Consider the following 23,429-nt stretch of genomic DNA (forward strand, 5'->3'; position numbering starts at 1 on the left):
GGATGCCTCCAATCGCAAATGTTGGCCCATGGTGTTCTGTAAAGTATTTAATCATCTCTGTCAATATTTGTTCCTGTAGCCTTTAATCCCAATCTTAAGCAGCTATTTATTTAGCTCATTACTTACAGCAGGTGATCGGTTCTGATATCAGAACATAAGAAATAGGAGCAGGATTAGGCCATTCAGCCCCTTGATCAATAAGATCATGGCTGATCTGATCTTGGCCTCAACTCCACTTTTCTGCCTGTTCCCCATAACCCTTGACTCTCCTGCAGTTCAAAAATCTGTCTATCTCAGCCTTGAATGTATTCAGTGACCCAGCCTCCACAGCTCTCGGGGGTAGAGAATTCCAAAGATTCACGACCCTCTGAGAGACGGAATTCCTCCTCATCTCCATCTTAAATGGGCGACCCCTTATCCTGAAAATATAGGCTGGATTTTGTCAATGGGGGGTGCGTTGGGGGCGGGACTGCTGGTTGTCTGGCTTCAGTCCCGTCCCCAACGACGGCCGACCAACCCACGCTATTTTCCCTTGATTGACCTTGTTAAGCCCGCACTTGCAGGGGTAAAATGGGGATAAGTCTCAAAACTGCCTGTTAACTACCTGTTATCAGGCAGTTAATTGGCTCTAATCCCCTTCCTGCCTCGAGGCAACGGGTTCCTGCGCGAGTCGGGGACCCGCCTCCCAGGAAGATGGCACGGAGGCGGGTTGGGAGCAGGGTTGGTACCCGCTCCCAGTTTCTGCCATTTTCCCAGCAGTCCTACCTCCATACTCGCCTGCCCAGGGCTGCGAAAATTCCCCTCTATGCCCCAGTTCCAGATTCCCCCATGAGGGCAAACATCTTCTCAGCATCTACCCTGTCAAGCCTCCTCAGAATCTTAATACTAAGGGGAAAAAACGTTAGTGGGCGTGGTATATAGACCTCCAAACAGTAAGGCGGAGGTTGGGGATGGCATTAAAAGGGAAATTAAAGAAGCGTGCAATAAGGGCACAGCAGTCATCATGGGTGACTTTAATCTACATATAGATTGGGCCAACCAAATTAGTAACAATACTGTGGAGGAGGAATTCCTGGAGTGTTTACGGGATGGTTTCCTGGACCAATATGTCGAGGAACCAACCAGAGATCAGGCCATCTTAGACTGGGTATTACGTAACGAGAAAGGATTAATTAGCAATCTTGTACGAGGCCCCTTGGGTCAGAGCGATCATCATAATATGATCAAATTCTTCATTAAGATGGAGAATGAAGTAGTTGACTCAGAGACTAGGGTCCTCAGTTTAAATAAAGGAAACTACGATGGTCTGAGGAGCGAGTTGGGTAGGATTGATTGGGGAATGGCACTCAAAGGGTTGACGGTGGTTAGGCAATGGCAAACATTCAAAGACCAAATGGATGAACTACAGAATTTGTTCATCCCAGTTTGGCATAAAAATAAAACAAAAAAGGTGACTCAACCGTGACTAACAAGGGAAATTAGGGATAGCATAAGATCCAAGGAGAGGACATATAAATTGGCCAGAAAAAGCAATAATCCTGAGGATTGGGAGCAGTTTAGGATTCAACAAAGGAGGACAAAGGGATTAATTAAGAAAGGGGAAATAGAATATGAGAGTAAGCTTTCAGGGAACATAAAAACTGACTGTAAAAGCTTTTATAGGTATGTGAAGAGAAAAAGGTTGGTGAAGTCAAGCGTAGGTCCCTTGCAGTCAGAATCAGGGGAATTTATAATGGGGAACAAAGAAATGGCAGACCAACTAAATACATATTTTGGTTCTGTCTTCACAAAGGAGGACACAAATAACCTCCCAGAGATGCCGGGGAACATAGGTTCTGATGAAAGGGTGGAACTGAAAGAAATGAGTATTTGTAGGGAAATGGTGTTAGGAAAATTGATGGGACTGAAGGCCGATAAATCCCCAGGGCCTGATAATCTACATCCCAGGGTACTTAAGGAAGTGGCCCTAGAAATAGTAGATGCATTGCTGGTCATCTTCCAGAACTCGATAGACTCTGGAACAGTACCCATGGATTGGAGGGTAGCTAATGTTACCCCACTATTCAAAAAAGGTGGTGGAGAAAAAGCGGGGAATTATAGACTGGTAAGCCTGACATCGGTAGTGGGGAAAATGCTAGAGTCCATTATAAAAGATGTAATAGCAGAGCACTTGGAAAGCAGTGACAGGATCGGACAAAGTCAACATGGATTTACAAAAGGTAAATCATGCTTGACTAATCTGGAATTTTTTGAGGATGTAACTGGTGAAATAGATAAGGGAGAACCAGTGGATGTGGTGTATTTGGACTTTCAGAAGGCTTTCGATAAGGTCCCGCATAAGAGATTAACGTGCAAAATTAAGGCACATGGGATTGGGGGCAAGGTATTGACTTGGATAGAGAACTGGTTGGCGGACAGAAAGCGAAGAGTTGGAATAAACGGGTCGTTTTCCGAGTGGCAGGCAGTGACTAGTGGGGTACCGCAAGGATTGGTCCTAGGACCCCAGCTGTTCACAATATATATTAATGATCTGGACGAGGGAATTGGATGTAATATCTCCAAATTTGCAGACGACACAAATGCTGTGAGGAGGATGTCGTGAAACTCCAGTACGATTTGGACAGGTTGGGTGATTGGGCAGAACCATGGCAAATGCACTATAATGTGGATAACTGTGAGGTTATCCACTTTGGTGGCAAAAACAGGAAGGCAGATTATTATTTGAATGGCAATAGATTGGGAGAAGGGGAAGTGCAAAGAGACCTGGGTGTTCTTGTGCACCAGTCGCTGAAGGTAAGCATGCAGGTGCAGCAGGCGGTTAAGAAGGCAAATGGTATGTTGGTCTTCGTAGCAAGAGGGTTCGAGTACAGGAACAAGGATGTCTTGCTACAGTTGTACAGGGCCTTGGTGAGACCGCACCTTAAATATTGTGTGCAGTTTTGATCGCCTTACCTGAGAAAGGACGTTCTTGCCATGGAAGGAGTTCAGCGAAGATTCACCAGGCTGATACCTGGGATGGCAGGAATGACGTTTGAGGAGAGATTGGGTCGATTGGGCTTATACTCACTGGAGTTTAGAAGATTGAGAGGGGATCTCATCGAAACCTATAAAATTCTGTCAGGCCTGGACAGATTAGATGCAGGAAGGATGTTTCTGATGGCCGGGGAGTCCAGAACCAGGGGTCATAGTCTAAGGATAAGGGGTAAGCCATTTAGGACTGAAATGAGGAGGAATTTCTTCACCCAGAGAGTAGTGAACCTGTGGAATTCTCTGCCACAGAGGGCGGTGGAGGCCAGTTCATTAAATATATTCAAGAAAGAGTTGGATATATTTCTTAAGGCTAAAGGGATCAAGGGATATGGGGAGAAGGCAGGGATAGGGTACTGAATTTGGATGATCAGCCATGATCTCATTGAATGGCGGAGCAGGCTCGAAGGGCCGAATGGCCTACTCCTGCTCCTATCTTCTGTTTCTATGTTATGTGTTTCAATAAGATCACCTCTCATTCTTCTGAACTCCAATGAGTATAGGCCCAACCTGCTCAACATTTCCTCATAAGACAATCCCTTCATCCCAGGAATCAACCTAGTGAACCTTCTCTGAACTGCCTCCAATGCAAGTATATCCCTCCTTAAATAAGGAGACCAAAACTGTTCGCAGTACTCTAGGTGTGGTCTCACCAACGCCCTTTACAGTTGTAGTAAGACTTCCCTACTTTTATACTCCATCCCCCTTGCAATAAATGCCAACATTCCATTTGCCTTCCTAATTACTTGCTGTACCTGTATGCTAACTTTTTGTGTTTCATCTACGAGGACACACATATCCCTCTGTACTGCAGGGGGAGATAGAGGAACAGATATGTAGGCAAATCTCAGAGAAGTGTAGAAATAATAGGGTAATAATAGTAGGGGATTTCAACTTCCCCAATATTAACTGGGATAGATTGTGAAAAGCTTAGAGGGTGCGGAATTCTTAAAGTGCATCCAGGAGAGCTTTTTGAGCCAGCATGTAGAAAGTCCTACAAGAGAGGGGGCGGTACTGGACCTAATTCTAGGGAATGTAGCCGGGCAAGTGGTGGAAGTGTCAGTAGGAGAGCATTTTGGTGACAGTGGCCATAATTCGGTGAGATTTAAGGTAGTCATGGAAAAGGACAAAGATGGACTGGAAATAAAGGTTCTAAATTGGGGGAATTTAATATGATGAGGCAGGATCTGGCCAAAGTGGATTGGAATAAGCTACTTGTAGGAAAATCCACATCAGAGCAGTGGGAGTCTTTCAGAAAGGAAATAGAGTACAACGCCAACATGTTCCCGTCAAGGTCAAGGGTGGGACCAACGAGCCCAGGAACCCCTGGATGTCAAGGGATATACAAGAATGGATTAGGGAAAAAAGGGAGGCTTTTGGCAGATACAAAAGACTAAAAACAGTGGAGGCCCTAGAGGAGTATAGAAAGTGCAGGGGGGTACTTGAAAAAGAAATTAGGAGAGCGAAGAGGGGGGCATGAAAAAACACTGGCGGGCAAAATAAAGGAAAATCCCAAGCTGTTTTATAAATATATTAAGGGCAAGAGGATAACCAGGAAAAGAGTAGGGCCCATTAGGGACCAAAGTGGCAATCTGTGTGTAGAGCCGGAAGATGTGGGTGAGGTTTTAAATGAATATTTTGCATCTGTGTTCACTATGGAAAAGGACGATGTAGGCATAGAAATTAGGCAGGGGGATTGTGATATACTTGAACAAATTAGTATTGAGAGGGAGGAGGTACTAGCGGTTTTAGTGGGCTTATAAGTGGATAAATCCCCAGGCCCAGATGAGATGTATCCCAGGCTGCTGTGTGAGGCAAGGGAGGAGATTGCAGGGGCTTTGACACAAATTTTCAGAACCTCTCTGGCTACAGGGGAAGTGCCAGAGGACTGGAGGACAGCTAACGTCGTACCATTATTCAAGAAGGGTAGTAGGGATAAACCAGGGAATTACAGACCAGTGAGCCTAACATCAGTGGTAGGAAAATTATTGGAAAAAATTCTGAGGGACATAATTAGTCTCCACTTGGAGAGGCAAGGATTAATGAAGGATAGTCAGCATGGCTTTGTCAGGGGGATCATGTCTAACCAATTTGATTGAATTTTTCGAGGGGGTGACTAGGTGTGTGGATGGGGGTAGTGCATTTGATGTAGTCTACATGGACTTCAGTAAGGCTTTTGACAAAAGTCCCGCATGGGAGTCTGGTCAAGAAGGTAAGAGCCCATGGGATCCAGGGCAATTTGGCACATTGGATCCAAAATTGGCTTAGTGGCAGGAGGCAGAGGGTGATGGTTGAAGGTTGTTTTTGTGACTGGAAGCCTGTGTCCAGTGGTGTACCGCAGGGATCGGTGCTAGATCATTTGCTGTTTTGGTGTACATTAATGATTTCGATATGAATGTAGGAGGTATGATCAGTAAGTTCACAGATGACACGAAAATTGGTGGAGTGGTAAATAGTGAGGAAGGAAGCCTCAGGCTACTGGATGATATAGACAGGTTGGTCAGATGGGCAGAACAGTGGCAAATGGAATTTAACCCTGAAAAGTGTGAAGTGATGCATTTTGGGAGGTCTAACAAGGCAACGGAATACACAATAAATGGTAGGACCCTAGGAAGGACAGAGGATCAGAGGGACCTTGGTGTGCATGTACATAGACCCCTGAAGGCAGCAGGACAGGTAGATAAAGTGGTTAAGAAGGCATATGGGATACTTGCCTTCATTAGCCGAGGCATAGAATATAAGAGCAGGGAGGTTATGATGGAGCTGTACAAAATGCTAATTAGGCCACAGCTGGAATACTGTGTGCAGTTCTGGGTGCCACACTATAGGAAGGATGTGATTGCATTGGAGAGGGTGCAGAGGAGATTCACCAGGATGTTACCTGGGCTGGAGCGCTTCAGCTATGAAGAGGGACTGGACAGGCTGGGGTTGTTTTCCTTAGAGCAGAGAAGGCTGAGGGGGGGACCTGACTGAGGTGTATAAAATTATGAGGGGCATAGATAGGGTAGATAGAAAGGAACTTTTCCCCTTAGTCGAGGGGTCAATAACCAGGGGGCATAGTTTCAAGGTAAGGGGCAGGAGGTTTAGAGGCGATTTGAGGAAAAACCTTTTCACCCAGAGGGTGGTTGGAATCTGGAACTCACTGCCTGAAAGGGTGGTAGAGGCAGGAACCCTCACAACATTCAAGAAGCATTTAGATGAGCACTTGAAACGTCATAGCATACAAGGCTACGGACCAAGTGCTGGAAAATGGGATTAGAATAGATAGGGCTTGATGGCCGGCGTGCATACGATGGGGATTGTGCTGTATAAATCTATGACTATGCAGCATTCTGTAGTCTCTCTCAATTTAAATAATATTTTGCTTTTCTATTCTCCCTACTGTTGGTGAAAAATAGATTCACTCGAGTCTGTCTTAAAGTAAAAGTACACAGTTTATTAACAGAACGTTCTGGGAGAAGAACCATAGACCCCGCGGTCTAGTGATAAGCTTCTCACCGTTGCAGTGATATCAAACTTCTTTTATACAGGCAAAACACTACACACAAATGTGTTCACCCAATTATGTTCCCCCAGCAACAATACTCTTGTCCTCATCCAATCACGTTCCCCCAGCAACAAGGTATTGAAACTTCTTTTATACATTATAGCAAAATATTACACACAGGTGTCTTCAACCAATCACGCTCCCCCAGCAACAACTCCCCTGTCCTCACAGGAATGATATGGAACCTTCTGGAACTTTGGGCGGTTTTTAATAGTTAATTACAAAATGGGCAGTTCTGCAGCTACCAATTACTGTAACTCATCAATACACACAATTTTGATTCATCTACTTTGCATTATAGAATAGTAGAATTACATTAATACAGCCAAAGGGCTTCCAGCAAATAGTTTGCAGAAGGCTGCACCACTGAATAATTGTGAAATACTTAGTGTTTCCCACATTCAATAACTGTTCAACAATAATGTCAAGCACAATGGTTTTAATGGGAGCAGACACAAACAGTTAATTCCTGCCCCATCTTAAGCTGAGTTTGTTTTGTCTTGTGCCATTGTTTCTTATTTACAAGTTCACTTCTTACAATACATTCTTTAACTCTTTATGTTGCTGCTTTAAGCTATATAATTTTCACCCTAACACTACCAAAGTGGATAACCTCACATTTTCTCACATTCTACTCCATCTGCCAAATTTTTGCCCACTCACTTAACCTATCTATATCCCTTTGCAGACTCTTTGGCCTAGAAATTCGGTTGGTAGCGCCAGCGATTAGCGCCTAAAGAGCCCGAGAATTGGGGCGTTACCCAATTTTCGGGCGGGCGCTGTGAATATAGCGCCACCTCCCATATTGAGTATGATTTCAGCGCTGGCGCTAACTCTCTGCGTGCGCCCGTGGGCGCAGGCAGATCATGACGTCATTTCAGTGTGCAACGCCATTTTTGCGCCCCGGACCGGATATTCGGTGGCGCCCGCAACCTTTTCGCCTGGCGCTATTAGTGACGGATGGAGCGTTCCCAGGCCCTTCTCGGACTCGGGGGGTGCTATTTAAAGGGGACAGCACTAGTATAAAAGCTGCAGCCATTTGGGCTGGCCATCCTGATCGTTGCTGGAGAGAGTTGCTGACCTTCTGTTGGACAGTAATTTTCTCATTGAGCCTTCGGAGGCACTGGCACTGGCAGCTTGAGGGCCCGGCTCCCGAGCTGGTGATGCAGCATCTGAAAGCAGGGAGGTGGAAGAGTGGCTTTAGCAAAAGGACAGGTTCGCAGCAAGGGATGCCAGATTGCGGCAAGGCTATGACATGGGTCCACAGTGAGAAAGCATGCTGGCGGGGGGAGCAAATAGAAGGAGACAGTTGTAAGAGGTGAGAACCTTACCATCGCTGTCGACAATGGGGTCGGTAGCTGCAGTGGTTACAGGACCATTCAGACGTCCTCCAAGAATCTGGTGGACTCTCTCCTCGAGATCCGTGAGAGTGACCACTTGAGGTCCTCCACCGGTGCGAAGCTGGTCTTTGCCAATCCTCGCCAGCATGGACTGCAGGGGAAAGGAGGGGAAGTTATGTTACCTGATGCCCTGAGTGATCATCTCATGCCCCCCATGGTGCAAAAGCCCTTACATGACGCCCTGAGTCAAATGTGCATGTGTGTGCCCAGAAAGGGCCATGGGTGCTTGCTGGCAGATGGCCAATGGGGCACAGGCCACCCTGTAGCCATAAAGTCAGGTGCAAATGAAGGGATGCAGAAGTTTGCAGGAACAACACCCACCCTCGCGACCCGAGTGAGGTAATTGAATTTCTTTCTGCATTGGATAGGGCTCCTGGTCACCATGCTGCTGGAGTTGACCCTCTGGCATACATCCCTCCAAGCTCGTCGGTAGTCCTTATGATTCGGCCTCCTGCCATTGTCTGGGTAGAGAACATCTCGCCGGCGCTCCACTGCGGCCACCAATTGCTCCAGAGCCTCATTGATGAAGCGCTCTGCTCTCTGTCTCACCTTCTCCATCTGGTCCAAGTTTTTATCGCCAGGGAAGGGCCTGCGCCGATTCTGAGGCCTGCAAGGTGCATAGTGTGGATGCTGAAGCTGACTGACCCACCCCTTTAAGAGCTAGCCGGAGCCTGGAAGTCTTGTGGTCATCGATAATTGAGAGCACCTGCGCTGAGCCCGTCCGCTCCGATATTGGGTTGCGCCGGAAGTTTAGCTCCTTGGGAGTCCCGTGTAACGCCTGAATTCGCGCCTCAATCACCTTTAGGGCCGATGCAACCCAATATCGCGCCAGGTGGCGATAAGTTTCGTCTGGCTATAAAGTTTGTGCAGCGCCAGTTCTAACGCCTCAAGCCGGGCTATACCCAATTTCTAGGCCTTTGTGTCCTCACAACTTGCTTTCCCACCTATCCTTGTATCGTCAGCAAATTTGGCTACAGTACACTCGGTCCCTTCACCCAAGTCATTAATATAGATTGTAAATTGTTGAGGCCCCGGCACTGATCCCTGTGGCACCCCACTATTTACAGTTTGCCAACCTGAAAATGACCCATTTATCCCGCCCCTCTCGTTTTCTGTTAGTTAGCCAATCCGCTATCCATGCTAATATATTACCCCTAACACCATGAGCTCTATTTTGTGCAGTAACCTTTTACGTGGCACCTTATTGAATGCCTTTTGGAAATCCAAATACACTATATCTACTGGTTCCCCTTTATCCACCCTGCTCGTTACATCCTCAAAGAACTCTAATAAATTTGTCAAACACGATTTCCCTTTCATAAAACCATGTTGACTCTGCTTAATTGTATTATGATTTTCTAAATGTCCTGCTACTACTACCTTAATGATGGATTCCAGCATTTTCCCAATGACCGATGTTAGGTTAACTGGCCTATAGTTTCCTGCTTTCCACCTCCCTCCTTTCTTGAATATGGGCGTTACATTTGCGGTTTTCCAATCCGCTGGAACCTTTCCAGAGTCTAGGGAAATTTGGAAGATTATAACCAGTACAGCCACTATCTCTGCAGCCACTTTAAGACCCTAGGATGCAGCCCATCAGGTACAGGGGACTTGTCAGCCTTTAGTCCCACTAGTTTGCCTAGTACTTTTTCTTTTGTGATAGTGATTGTTTTAAGTTCCTCCCTCCCTTTGCCTCTTGATTTTCCACTATTATTGGGATGCTTTAGGGTCTTCTACCATGAAGACAGACACTAAATATTTGTTCAAAGTCTCTGCCATTTCCTTGTTTCCCATTAATTCCCCAGTCTCATCTTCTAAGGGACCAGCGTTTACTTTAGCTGCTTTCTTCTTTTTATATATACTTGTAGAAGCTCTTACTGTCTGTTTTTATATTTCTTGCTAGTTTACTCTCAATCTATTTTCTCCCTCCTATTTTTTAGTCATCTTTTGCAAGTTTCTAAAAATTTCCCAATCTTCTGGCCTACCACTAATCTTTGCAACATTGTTTGCCTTTTCTTTCAATTTGATGTCCTCCTTAACTTCCTTAGTAAGCCACGGATGGTTCATCCTTCTTGTAGTCTTTCTTTCTCACTGGAATATATCATTGTTGAGCGTTATGAAATATCTCCTTAAAAGTCTGCCACTGTTTATCTACCTATAGTTTTTAATCTATTTTCCCAGTCCATTTTAGCCAACTCTGTCTTCATACCCTTGTAATTACCTTTATTTAAGTTTAAGGCACTAGTTTCAGAACCAAATTTCTCACCCTCAAACTGAATGTGAAATTCTATCATGTTATGATCACTCTTCCCTAGAGGATCCTTTACTATGAGATCATTAATTAATCCTGTCTCATTACACATTACCAGATCTAAAATAGCCTGTTCCCTGGTTGGTTCCACAATGTATTGGTTTAAGAAACTGTCCTGAATACACTCTATGAACTATATATGCATATATTCTGTTTCTTCGCTGCTCAGTAACATGGCATTCTTGATTTATCACCTTGCCACCAGATGTTACACAAGACCTTATTCACATCAGTGAAACTGGTCAGCTCTAACTCATGTTTGTTCCCCTAATTTAGCTTGACCAGATTCAGAAGTACTCATGTGAAGTGCTGGAGAGCAAAACAGCTTGTTGGGAGGGGGGAAAATGTCTTGCAACCTCTGATCTCACTTGAGGCCTTTTAATTTTGTACTCCTGCACTCTAGTCTGCATTTACACAATATGTTAATTAACCTGCACTAACCATGCTTTTCATCATTCTCACTAAAGCACTGTTTGCTAGCAAGTAAGTTACATAGAAACTCAAAGCAATTCTGACACAAAGCTGGATGGGCGTGTGTGCTGTCAGGTGGATGTTGAGAAACTCCAGTATGATTTGGACAGGTTGGGTGATTGAGCAGAAGCATGGCAGATGCAGTATAATGTGGATAAATGCGAGATTATCCACTTTGGTGGCAAAAACAGGAAGGCAGATTATTATCTGAACGGCAATAGATTGGGAGAAGGGGAAGTGCAACGAGACCTGGGTGTCCTTGTGCACCAGTCGCTGAAGGTAAGCATGCAGGTGCAGCAGGCGGTTAAGAAGGCAAATGGTATGTTGGCCTTCGTAGCGAGTGGGTTCGAGTACAGGAACAAGGATGTCTTGCTGCAGTTATACAGGGCCTTGGTGAGACCACATCTTGAGTATTGTGTGCAGTTTTGGTTGCTTTATCTGAGGAAGGATGTTCTTGCCATGGAGGGAGTGCAGCGAAGATTCACCAGACTGATACCTGGGATGGCAGGAATGACGTTTGAGGAGAGATTGGGTCGATTGGGCTTATACTCGCTGGAGTTTAGAAGAATGAGAGGGGATCTCATTGAAACTTATAAAATTCTAACAGGACTAGACAGACTAGATGCAGGAAGGATGTTCCCGATGGCCGGGGAGTCCAGATCCAGGGGTCACAGTCTAAGGATAAGGGGTAAGCCATTTAGGACAGAGATGAGGAGGAATTTCTTCACCCAGAGTGTGGTGAACCTGTGGAATTCTCTGCCACAGAGGGCGGTGGAGGCCAGTTCATTAAATATATTCAAGAAAGAGTTGGATATATTTCTTAAGGCTAAAGGGATCAAGGGATATGGGGAGAAGGCAGGGACAGGGTACTGAATTTGGATGATCAGCCATGATCTCATTGAATGGCGGAGCAGGCTCGAGGGGCCGAATGGCCTACTCCTGCTCCTATCTTCTATGTTTCTATGTACTAAAATAGACATCTTGTAGCCCTTGTAATATTGCTGAAGCCAGCTCCTCTATAATTAAATACATTGGCCCGGATTTTGCAGTCAGCGGCAAAGTGATGGCGCTCGCCACTGACTCGAAGAAAACTGCCCATAAAGATCTAGCGAGCTCTGACATGGATTTCACCTTTCCTGTCATTAATTTCATTCTGGCACCATGTATAGGGAATCTCAGGCATCCAGCAACATTGATGTCATCAAGCAGGCTTAAGCAGTTAATCACATTGAAGAATTCTCAGATAGAAAACCAGGAAATGAAAAGCACTGATTATCCTTCACTTTTTAATCATTTTACAGAGAGCGAAACAAATATTGGGACATACTCATGGAATTAAGGTAGAAGATGAAATATAAACAAACTTAAATTTTTTTTTATTGTTTTAAAAATCTATGGGAATTTGTATCATCATGGAGAAATTTGACATTGAACAAATATAAAATTAGTTTTTCAAGACCAGAGAGGTTGTTCAGCAGTAATTATGACTTAGTACGCTGTTTAAAGATCCAGTTACATTTCATTCAACAAGGCTTAATTTTTTCAGGGTTTTTTACAGCGGGATTAGAGCATAAAAACTGAGTTCACATCAATTCAACTGATTTGTAAGCTTTCCATCTACGAGGACTTCAACAGCGTACCTTGTGGAGGAGCAGGGAATCACAGACAGCAACTTCTGGATTTCCACGTTTAACTGCACATGTGCAGATGCCAGAAGTTTGTCAGCTTTACAGTGTAATGACGGCAAACGCGGACAGTTTTGCTGTCAATACAACCGCAAAATCCGGGCCAATAAAGAGTAGCTGAGGTGCAGCAAAATTTACAAAGTTGCATATAAATTTCATTTTATATAGATCTGAAGTTTTTTGCAAGGTAATTACTAAACAAGATACTTTTTTAATGAGGAACAATCCCCAACATGATAAGAAATAACAAGTTGTCTTTTATATATAATGTACTCATTTTGTAAATTATGCTACAAGCAATAAACTTGAATTTTGGGTTGATTCCATGGCACACTTACACAATCCTTTTTAAAAAGAAAAGTAAGAAAGAACTTATATTTATATAGGATCTCAGGATATCCCAAAGTACTTCACATCCATTAAATTACTTTTTGTAGTGGAGTCACTGTTAAGTGGGTAAACGTCGCACCTAATTTTGCACACAACCACAAGAAAAATACACCATAACTGGCTAATCTATTTTTTTTGTTGGTGTTGTTGGATGAGGAAGGAATGTTGACCATGCCATTGGGTAAAGTGCCTGCTCTTTTTTTTAAATTAGTAAATATGGGATCCTTTAAATCCACTGAAACCAGCGGATAGGGCCTTGATTTAAAGTCTCATCCAATGGACAGTAACTCTATCAATGCAGCACTCCTCAGTACTGCACTGACATTTGTCTAGATTATGTGCTCAAGTTCTGGAGTGGGAGTCTGAACCCACAATCTTCTAACTTGAAAGGCGAGTACACTATCAACTGATTCAGGTTGGGTCAAGTAAAATTGCTGACTTGAGGTCTTGACCTCCAATATGACCGGTACATTAGTGCAATGCTTCTCAGTTTCAGGGTCTTGCTATCCTGTGCCTCTGACCAAGGGACAGAAGAAGACCTTGAAAACATAGAGATCATTATAGCTAGAACCTGACATTTTTGGAGCCAGTGGCATAAATATTTAAAGCAATTGTGACTAACTTCTTGTGGCAATGTTGTTGCACTACTCCTGGGCAGCAGAAGAAATAGAACTAGCTGGTTATCAGAATCAGATCCTTGCAGGAAGTCCCCATAATTGGCCCTTTCACTAGATCGTCACCAGTCATAAAATATCGAAGTAGCACTTGAAAAGAGGGGCAGCACAGAAGCAGGTCATGGTAAATACATTCATTACATGTACAGTAACTCCACTGTAAATGTGAATGAAATGATTGCTTAACTTTGCTTCAATATATCCAGCAAAACAATATTTGTAAAGTAGCGGGAAAAAATTGGAAAATAGCCCAAAATAGATGTACATAGACAATCAATGCAATTAATAATTTCTTGAGTATCAACGCTGATGGGCCTTCAATAACCACAAAACTAGAAGTTATAGACTTAAACAAGTTGGCTTTTAATCACTAAGATCAGAGCTAACATCTCAACACGCCGACTAGTTCACAGGAATGAGTCATACAGATCCTGGGATCTTTATGTAAGAGAAGTCAGGGGCGGAGCCAAGACCTGGAACCTCCCAGGTTAGTCGGGAAAGAGGAAGTGAAACTATACACAGTGGGGGAGGGTAATATACATGAGTGCAAAACGAATACAGGATCAAGACAAACCGATTTCATTACATTCACCCCTTCTATAGATTTAGTCCATCGGGGCGATGTTTCTTAAAAGTTGGTATAAGTGAGTCTGTCAGGAGGTTTTGCAGTTCTCGGTGATCGGCACAAAGCCGGTTGGGGTGCCTCTAGGGGAGTGGATTCTGGTTCCTCCGCTGTCCGGGCCTCCGCAGTGTCTTCCAGGTTATCTGCAGTGTCCTCCAGGTTAAAGTTCGGTATTGATACCTCTGGGCGTCCTGTCTCGTTGTAGTGTAGGTCTTCATCGGGTAGTCTCCCATCCTGAGGGTTTGCATGGAGGAGCTGTACCTTTTTCACAAGGGGGTCCGTTTTATGGCCTCTCACGTGTTTCTGCAATAGTACTGTCCCCGGAGACGTCAGCCACGCGGGTAGAGATATGCCCGAGGTGGATTTCCGGGGGAAAACGAACATCTTTTCGTGAGGGGTAGCGTTAGTGGCAGTACATAACAGAGACCTTATGGAGTGGAGCACGTCTGGGCGGACTTCCTGCCAGCGGGAGGTCGGAAGGCCTTTTGACTTTAAGGCTAACGTGACAGCCTTCCAAACAGTAGCATTCTTCCTTTCTACTTGCCCATTACCCCGGGGGTTGTAGCTAGTGGTTCTGCTAGTGGCTATCCCCTTCGAGAGCAAGAACTGGCGCAGCTCGTCACTCATGAATGACGTCCCCCTATCGCTGTGTATGTAGCTCAGCATGCCAAACATGCAGAATAGATTACAGAGACACTTGATGACCGTGGCACTGGTCATGTCTGGGCAGGGAATGGCGAAGGGGAAGCGGGAATATTCATCAATGATATTGAGGAAGTATACGTTACGGTTGGCAGAGGGAAGGGGTCCCTTGAAGTCCAGACTTAGGCGCTCGAATGGCCGTGTGGCTTTGATAATGTGTGCACGGTCAGGCCTGTAGCAACGAGGCTTGCATTCCGCACAGATGCGGCAGGCTCTGGTCATTGCCCTGACCTCCTCGATGGAGTGGGGCAGATTGCGGGACTTTATAAAATGGTATAGTCGGGTGACCCCTGGGTGACCGAGGTCGTTGTGGAGACCCTGTAATTTGTCCGTATGAATGCTGGCACACATTCCCCGCGATAGGGCGTCTAGGGGTTCATTAAGGGCTCCCGGCCTGTACATAATATCATAGTCGAACGTGGATAGTTCGATCCTCCACCTGAGTATTTTGTCATTCTTGATTTTCCCCCTTTGTTATTAAACATGAAAGCCACCGACCGCTGGTCGGTGAGCAGGGTGAAACGTTTGGCGGCTAGGTAGTGTCTCCAGTGCCGCACTGCCTCCACTATAGCCTGTGCCTCCTTCTCGACAGAAGAGTGCCTGATTTCAGGTCCCTGAAGGGTTCGGGAGAAGAAGGCCACAGGTCTCCCAGCCTGATTGAGGGTCGCAGCTAAGGCAAAGTCTGACGCATCGCTTTCGACTTGAAAGGGAATGCATTCGTCCACTGCACACACTGCAGCCCTTTCAATGTCCTGTTTAATACTGGTGAAAGCCTCCTGAGCTTCAGCTGATAGTGGGAAGGACGTCGATTTAATGAGGGGTCGGGCCTTATCAGAGTAATTGGGCACCCATTGGGCATAATACGAAAAAAATCCCAGGCACCTTTTTAAAGCTTTGGGATTGTGTGGCAGGGGCAGTTCCTTTAGGGGGCGTAATCGGTCAGGGTCTGGTCCAATTACCCCATCTTCCACCACACAGCCGAGGATACAGAGACGGGTTGTGTTGAAGACACATTTGTCTTCGTTGTAGGTTAGATTCAGCTTTAGGGCAGTTTTTAAAAATCTCGCAAGATTTAGATCGTGGTCTTGCTGGTTGTGCCCGCAGATAGTGACATTGTCCAGATAGGGGTAGGTAGCTTGTAGTTTATTCTCGTCAACCATGCGGTCCATCTCACGTTGGAAGACCGAGACCCCATTTGTTACTCCGAAGGGCACTCTGAGAAAATGGTAGAGGCGCCCGTTCGCCTCGAAGGCGGTGTATGGGCGGTCCTCCGTTCTAATGGGGAGCTGGTGATACATGGATTTGAGGTCGATAGTCGAGAAGACTCGGTATTGCGCAATCTGGTTGACCATTTCTGATATGCGGGGTAAAGGGTAGGCGTCCAGCTGGGTATAAATATTAACAGTCTGGCTGTAGTCAATTACCATCCGTTTCTTTTAGCTATTTTTAACTATGACTACTTGGGCACGCCACGGGCTGGTACTGCATTCAATAATGCCTTCCCGCAGGAGTCTGTCCACTTCCGCCTTGATAAAGTGTCTGTCTTCCAGACTGTACCGTCTACTTTTGGTCGCTATGGGCCGACAGTTCAGAGCGAGATTAGCGAATAAAGAGGGCGGGCTGATTTTTAAGGTTGATAGGCCACAGACTGTGAGTGGCGGCTGGGACCCGCCATATGCTAGCGTGACACTTTCGTGGTGGCACTGGAAGTCCAGGCCCAAGATTACATTAACACAGAGTTCTGGCATCACGAGGAGTTTAAAATCCTTGTAGTCCGTGCCTTTTACAGTCAGTGTTACCACACAGTAGCCCAAAATGTCCGAAGTGTGGGGCTTAGCAGCCATAGCAATTCTGCTCCGTGTAGGGGTTACCGTTAATGAGTGCCGCCGTACCAGGCTAGGGTGGATAAAACTCTCGGTACTCCCACAGTCAATTAAACATTTCGTTAAATTCCCGTTTACCTGTATGTCCATCATGGATTTTGTCAACGGGTGTGGCCTGGATTGATCCACTGTGATCGAAGCCACTGTTGGGCCCTGGGCGGCCGTTGAGTCGGGAAAAGATGGCGGATCCCAAGATGACAGCCCGCACGGCACGCACGAGGCGGTGACGGAGTTGGAAATCGGATTCCCCCTGCAGACTTTGCTAAAATGCCCCTTTTTCTTACATTTGAAGCATGTAGCGTCCTTCGCTGGGCATCGTTGTCTGGGGTGCTTGGCCTGGCCGCAGAAGTAGCATTTCGGGCCTCGAGACATTGCCGCTGTAGTAGGACTCCTGGGTGAACTTGTGTGTGGGGACTCCAGCGGCGTAGAGCTGGTCTGAGACCTGGATGGGGAAGATGGCTGATTCCAAGATGGCGGCCCCCTCGGCGCGCATGAGGCGGTGAGGGCCGCATGGCCGGAAGAATAAGAGTCAGAGTTTTTCTGGGCCAGGTCCAGCGATCGCGCAGTGGCCACTGCCTTTTTAATTCCAGGACCACCACCTCTAGCAGTCTCTGCCGGATATAATTCGATTTGAGGCCCGTGATGAAGGAATCGCGGACCAATTCGTCAGAGTACGCGTTGGCCGTCACGGCCTTGCAGTTACAGTCCCGGACCAGGTCCTTTAGGCCCTGTAAGAAATCGTCCATTGATTCCTCTGGTCGCTGCCTGCGTGTAGCCAGCAGATGTCTGGCGTACACTTCGTTTACCGGCCTCTGGTATTGGGCCTTCAGGATAGTGATGGCCTCCGTGTAAGAGGTGGCGTCCTGGATGAACGAATAAATCCGATGACTTACGCGAGTAGTCAGTAGACTCAGTTTATCTACCTCGCTAGCGGATGAGGCCCCCGCGAAGAGTTCGAAGCATTTGAGCCAGTGTCCAAATTGATTTGATGCTTCAGCAGAATGTGGATCCAAGTCCAGACGCTCTGGTTTTAGGAGTCGATCCATCCTAGTATTCTTTAGTGATTAAAATTGATGGGCCTTCAATAACCACAAAACTAGAAGTTATAGACTTAAACAAGTTGGCTTTTAATCACTAAGATCAGAGCTAACATCTCAACACGCCGACTGGTTCACAGGAATGAGTCATACAGATCCTGGGATCTTTATGTAAGAGAAGTCAGGGGCGGAGCCAAGAGCCAAGACCTGGAACCTCCCAGGTTAGTCGGGAAAGAGGAAGTGAAACTATACACAGTGGGGGAGGGTAATATACATGAGTGCAAAACGAATACAGGATCAAGACAAACAGATTTCATTACAAACGCGAAATATCCTTTGTAGTCACTGGCCATCTGAATATAAGGGGCTGATATCTAGTTCTATTTAGGAAGGCTAATAGATTTTCCACAGAAGAACAAATTGTAGTGTGGGTGCAATCAATGATTCCTTGCACCCTGGATATGTCATACCTGTTAATGATTTACCTCTACAGGTATTGCGGTTGCCCTGTGCTGACATGAATATACCTCCTGTTGTGCTGAAAATGGCATCTGTGGCTTTAACAATCCACCAACACACAGCAGCTTGACTGACCCCTGTGAAATCATTTGAGGGTGACTAGAAGGAGCCAGTGGCATAAATATTTAAAGCAATCGTGACTAACTTCCAGTGGCAATGTTGTTGTCCTACTCCTGGGCAGCAGAAGCTCTGCTATCAGATGACACATTGAAGGATGGCCACCCTATTGAAGCGCAGCATTATATTAATGCCCTGCATTTGTGGTACCTACATTACACCTGGTAGAACTAAGACCTTGTGGGATGACTTCCAATTCCTCAATCATCATGCACTCTCCTGCAGTTCCTGTTATTCCTCCCTCCCCCACCAAAGTCTCTCAGTTTTATGGAAACTGCATACCCCATGTTAGTTTCCACCAGAAAAGGTGCTCCAAAATCAATGAGGACAAGCCAAGAAAGGCAACAGACAGCAGATACAAAGTGGAAAGAGCAAAACATGTAATTGTGTTTTTAACACTTAGACTGCCTGTAGGTCCAGGGAAATTTCTGTCACGAAGCCAAATAACTTTGTAACTTTTCAGCTCATTCATTGTGACACTAAACTGGCCCACCAGTATTACAATAATAAAACTATCCCCAATACCACGAGTAGTTTTATTACTACAGTATTATCCTTGTAGAACTAAAATAAACATTAACAGTGATTTACATTTTTTTAATTGTTTTGTGATATAGGATATCCAGTATTGCCAAATGATTTGTAATATGAATAACAGAACATTATACTTCTGTGTGTGTATATAGAAAGTTGTAGTTTGTATAGCTTTATTTGGGTAATTGCACTTTTTCCAATTTTCAAGGATTTCATTATAAACTGTTTTAGGAATAGGTCTTTCTTTGAAGTTTGAGAACTACTAAACTGTTCTAAACTTTTCTGTGACAAAAATACATGTAGTGGTGCAATGTGCGAGTAAATATGCAGCATGGAAAGCAGTAAACATAACAGGTTATAGTTGAACTTTATAGGTCTTTTCTCCCAGGTCAATTGAAGTTAGTGATGCAGAAAAGGACACTGCAGAGGTGCAGCACTCCCAAAAGCTGTGCCATATATTGCTGGGATGCATATTCCATCTCTACAGAACACCAAATGGGAAAAGAGTAGATAACACTGGCATGATGAGCTGGATGGCATTATGTGCCAAAATTTCTATGGTGATTTCCTGATCCAGACTATGCCATCCATAGTTAAGTGCCAATCAAAGGCTAGGCATGCCCCATAGAGGAGGACAAAATTGGAATGCAAGTCACTGCCAGGAGCAGCTGGGTCTTGACAAAATAATTTGGTCAGCTGATCACCCTATTGATTGGAGAATGTTCTGTAGTGTGAAGAAAATGTATTTAAATGGGACAGAAATGATAGAACATGTAGAATGGATAGCAAGTGCAACCACATTACCATGTATAATATCACTGACAAACTACATGCTTGTGTTTTTTTTTGAAACAGGAGTATGCTGATCTTCAGGTGAGTGAACCAAAGATAAGGGATGGTATGGAACTAGTGGACCAGCCAAAAGATGACCTTTTCCCTTGCGTGTGTCATAGAACGAAGGTACAGTACAGATAAAGAAAAAAGTTTGAAATGTGCTTTCTGTTTCATGGTAGACTAAATGTTAATGAGAAATTGAATCTGAGGACAATTAGGGAAGAATCTGATAAGCTGGTTAAACCAAAGTTGTAGAACAAGTAGATACCATGATCTGCATTTTAGAGAAATCACTGATCCACAGCATAAAGTATTGGTCTACCAAAGTATGTTGTATGCACAAGCATAAACTTAGACAGGAAACCCGAGCAATACCATTCCTCTAATTCCATGACCAAAACTTTCTACTGTTTCCATATGTATGCTAATAACACTGGGCTGTACTTCTTCACCACATCACTACATTTCAGAACTCCCTCCATGTTGTCAAATGCCTGTCTGACTGGATGAGCTAACATTTCCTCTGGTTGGGAAGATAAAAGCTATTATATTTGGTCATTACCAGAAACTCCACACCCTTGCCACTAATTCCATATCCCTTTCCTACTGTTTATTTAGGCTACGCCAGATGGTCCGCTTCTGTGATGACCTTGATGCAGAAATAAGCTTCAAACCCCATATTCTAGCAACCTCGATGACTGGTTATGTCCACCTCCGTAACATTAGATGCCCCCTCCCCACCACTGCAACTGAAACCCTTATGCACATTTTTGTAATTTCTTTAACACCTTCCTTGCTGGCCTCCCAAATTTCACCCTCCACAAACTCCAGTTTGCTTAAAATTCCACATCCCGATCCCACCTTGCACTAAATCCCACTTACCCAGCATTCTGACCGTCCCTGATCTATAATGGCTCCCTATTCCCCAATGCATCAATTTCAAAATCCTCTTCCTTATTTACAGTTGCCTTCATGGCCTTGCAACACCTTATTTCTGTGACTTCATCCACTAAAAGCCCTCCTAAACTGGTCGTCTATGCAATTTCTCCCCACCCCTACCCTCTTGACTCTCACCCCAAACACCTCCGCCTTGTTTCCTCTCTCCCCACCTTTAAATGCCTTCTCAAAATGTACCCATTTAACCGTGCCTTTTTCACCTTTTCTACCTGCTTACTGGCTATTTCTTTCTTCTGTGAAGCACCTTAGGCTGTTTGCCCATGTTAATGGTTGTTGTTGTAGGAGAGCATAGTGTTAGACGAGACTTTGCCTTCACGAGAACTGTGCAGTGGTCACTTCTACCAATGCTTGACCTGAAGCCATGAGACTTCATGGGGTCCAGAGTCAATGTTAAGGAATCCCAGGGTCACTCTTATCTGGCTGCATATCACTGTACCTCCACGTATGGTATGTCTATTCAGTGGTACAGGACATACACAGTGATGTTGGAGAAGCCTGGAATGTTGGCTGATAGATATTGACCCGGAATTTGTGCTCAGTGGCAAAGTGACGGCACTCGCTGCTGACCTCGAAGAATGCTGCCCTGTACGATCTAGCAATCTCTGTAGCATGAATTTGAGCTCTCCTGGCCTTTGTTTTGAATCTGCCACCAAATCAAGTGATTCCTAAGCATCCAGCAACACTTGTAGGGGGTTTCTCTTGCTTGCTCTGGTCTCCTGCCAGGCTTCTTGCAATAATTACCCGTGAGTGGTTCGACCCACTCGCCCCTACGGTTCTCGACCTTGGGCTTAGGTGCAGGGAGCTGTAGTGCAGAAAAACTCAATAGACCAGGTCGAATAGCACAAAATGGATGCCTTTATTGAACAGTTTGCAGCATTATAAAATACATGTCATATGCACAAATTAAAGCAACTACAAGCATGCACACATCTATAAACTTAACTCTATAGAAATGGGGAACACACGGCACATCGTAAAAGGGGTAACACATTACAATTACCCTTAACCCCCTCCCCTAACCCTAACTAAGTTTCGATTTGAGGGACTCGGGATCATGTTCACCACTTTAAGAATTGCGAAAAAGGCTTTGCAGCCTTTCGATACAGCTTTCCGTCGTCACGTGGGTTTGGAAGCTTCTGGCGCAGCTTGTTTTGGTGTGGCCCCTTCTACCTTCAGCTACGGCCCGGGGATGGTCGATGATCTCCCGATGGTCTTCCCCGGGGCGGGACGCTGGTTCCAAATGACTCTTTTATACAGTCATAATTGTCCTTCTGATTTCTCCATCGGTGGAGGAGAACTGGAGTACCTGGGCCCTGAGTGTCTTTCTTCTCCGGCCTGGGTCGTCGATGATCTCCCGACAAAAGTACCCAGGCCTCCCTCGTCGTCTTCCCGTCGTGGCCGGGCCTTGCCTGGCCGAACACCGAACACGTTCCGAACCGAAGATATTCCGAAGGTCCGAACCGAAGTGCTTTCTAACCGAAGAGCCTGTCCCGAAGCGTACCCATAGAAGTCCGTCCTGATGGCCTTTTCAATCCACAGTTATACCTTTTTGGAACATTCTTATCTCCCGCCAAATCATAGTCCTGGCTTTGTAATAATTTTGGCGGGCAGAACTCTCTGCAGGGGTGTTTTGTCTTCATAACGGGAGTCGGTGATAGCTTAACTGGCCTTCCTGGGCCGATAATGTCTTTGCTTTGTTACCGTAACTCGGTTTGTATATTGATCGGTCTGGAGATTGCCCTGGATGGCTGTTAAACGGCTTCTCTTTGTACAGGGTAATGGGATAAAACATTCGTTCAATTGTCCGCCCATTTCTTGATGGGTCTCATCCTGCCACCCAAATCTGTCCTGTACTTATAATCTAATCAATATGTATACTCAGTTCCATGAGTTTCAGCTTCCCGAAACTGGTTTACGCGGGCTTTAATGTCCTCAAGCCTGTCTGGCTTGCAGTAACAGAAATTCAAATGGTCCCAGAAGCTGGTCACGCGGTCTGGCGGCCATTTTGTGTGCCCTTTTATCAAAGGTTTCTCTGTACAAGCTTCTTTTGGTCAGTAAAGCTGTATTATTAACCCTATTTTCCTGCGTGATTAATTATTGAAAATTTCGCGAATCTTACACACTTATGTCATCAAGCTGGCTAAGCATCCAATCACGTTGAAGAATTCTCACAGACAACAAACCAGAAAGTAAAATGCACAAATTCTAATTTACTACTTAATAAATTTTACAAAGAGCGAAATAAAGATTAGGACATACACGTATGATTAAGGTAGAAGCTGAAATATCATAAACAAACTTAAGAATTACAAGTTTTTAATTTTTTTTATCCTATTAATGGAAAAACTTGACATTCCACAAATATAACATTTGTTTTTCAAGGCCAGAACGTTGTTCAGTCAGTACACTGTTTAAAAACCCAGTTACACCTCTTTCATCAAGGCTTAAAGTTTTGTGTTGGTGGGGGGGGGGGGGGTGGCTTAACAACGATATTCCATCATAAAAGGGCAAGTTTTCGTCCTTATATGTGATTTCAAATGATTGCTGGCTCTGGGGAGTTCCACAGCGCAACCTGTGACGGAGAAGTGAATGACTGACCACAACTTCAGGATTTCTCCGTTTATCTGCGCATGTGCTAAATCCTGAAATTGCGGTCAGTTTCAGAGGGGTAATGATGGCGAACGCTTACAGTTTCGCCATCATTACCACCGCAAAATCC

The 23,429-nt window shown here is 45.1% G+C and overlaps 1 protein-coding gene across 2 annotated transcripts in view; it reads left to right on the top strand.

Annotated features, from left to right (window-relative positions):
* The window catches only part of poglut2 (protein O-glucosyltransferase 2), an 87,077-nt gene that overhangs the window by 57,775 nt on the left and 5,873 nt on the right, over window positions 1-23,429 (top strand). Inside the window, exon 9 of one of the 2 annotated variants that reach the window (XM_085998678.1) lies at window positions 19,775-19,879. In XM_085998678.1, coding sequence (XP_085854804.1) covers window positions 19,775-19,879 — 105 coding nt within the window. The remainder of the gene's footprint in view (window positions 1-19,774; window positions 19,880-23,429) is intronic. The other variant, XM_085998679.1, reaches the window with a different exon arrangement.

Source organism: Somniosus microcephalus, chromosome 10, assembly GCF_052327205.1.
Source record: "Somniosus microcephalus isolate GS21.2 chromosome 10, FLI_Smic_1.0, whole genome shotgun sequence".
Taxonomy (NCBI): Eukaryota; Metazoa; Chordata; class Chondrichthyes; order Squaliformes; family Somniosidae; genus Somniosus; species Somniosus microcephalus.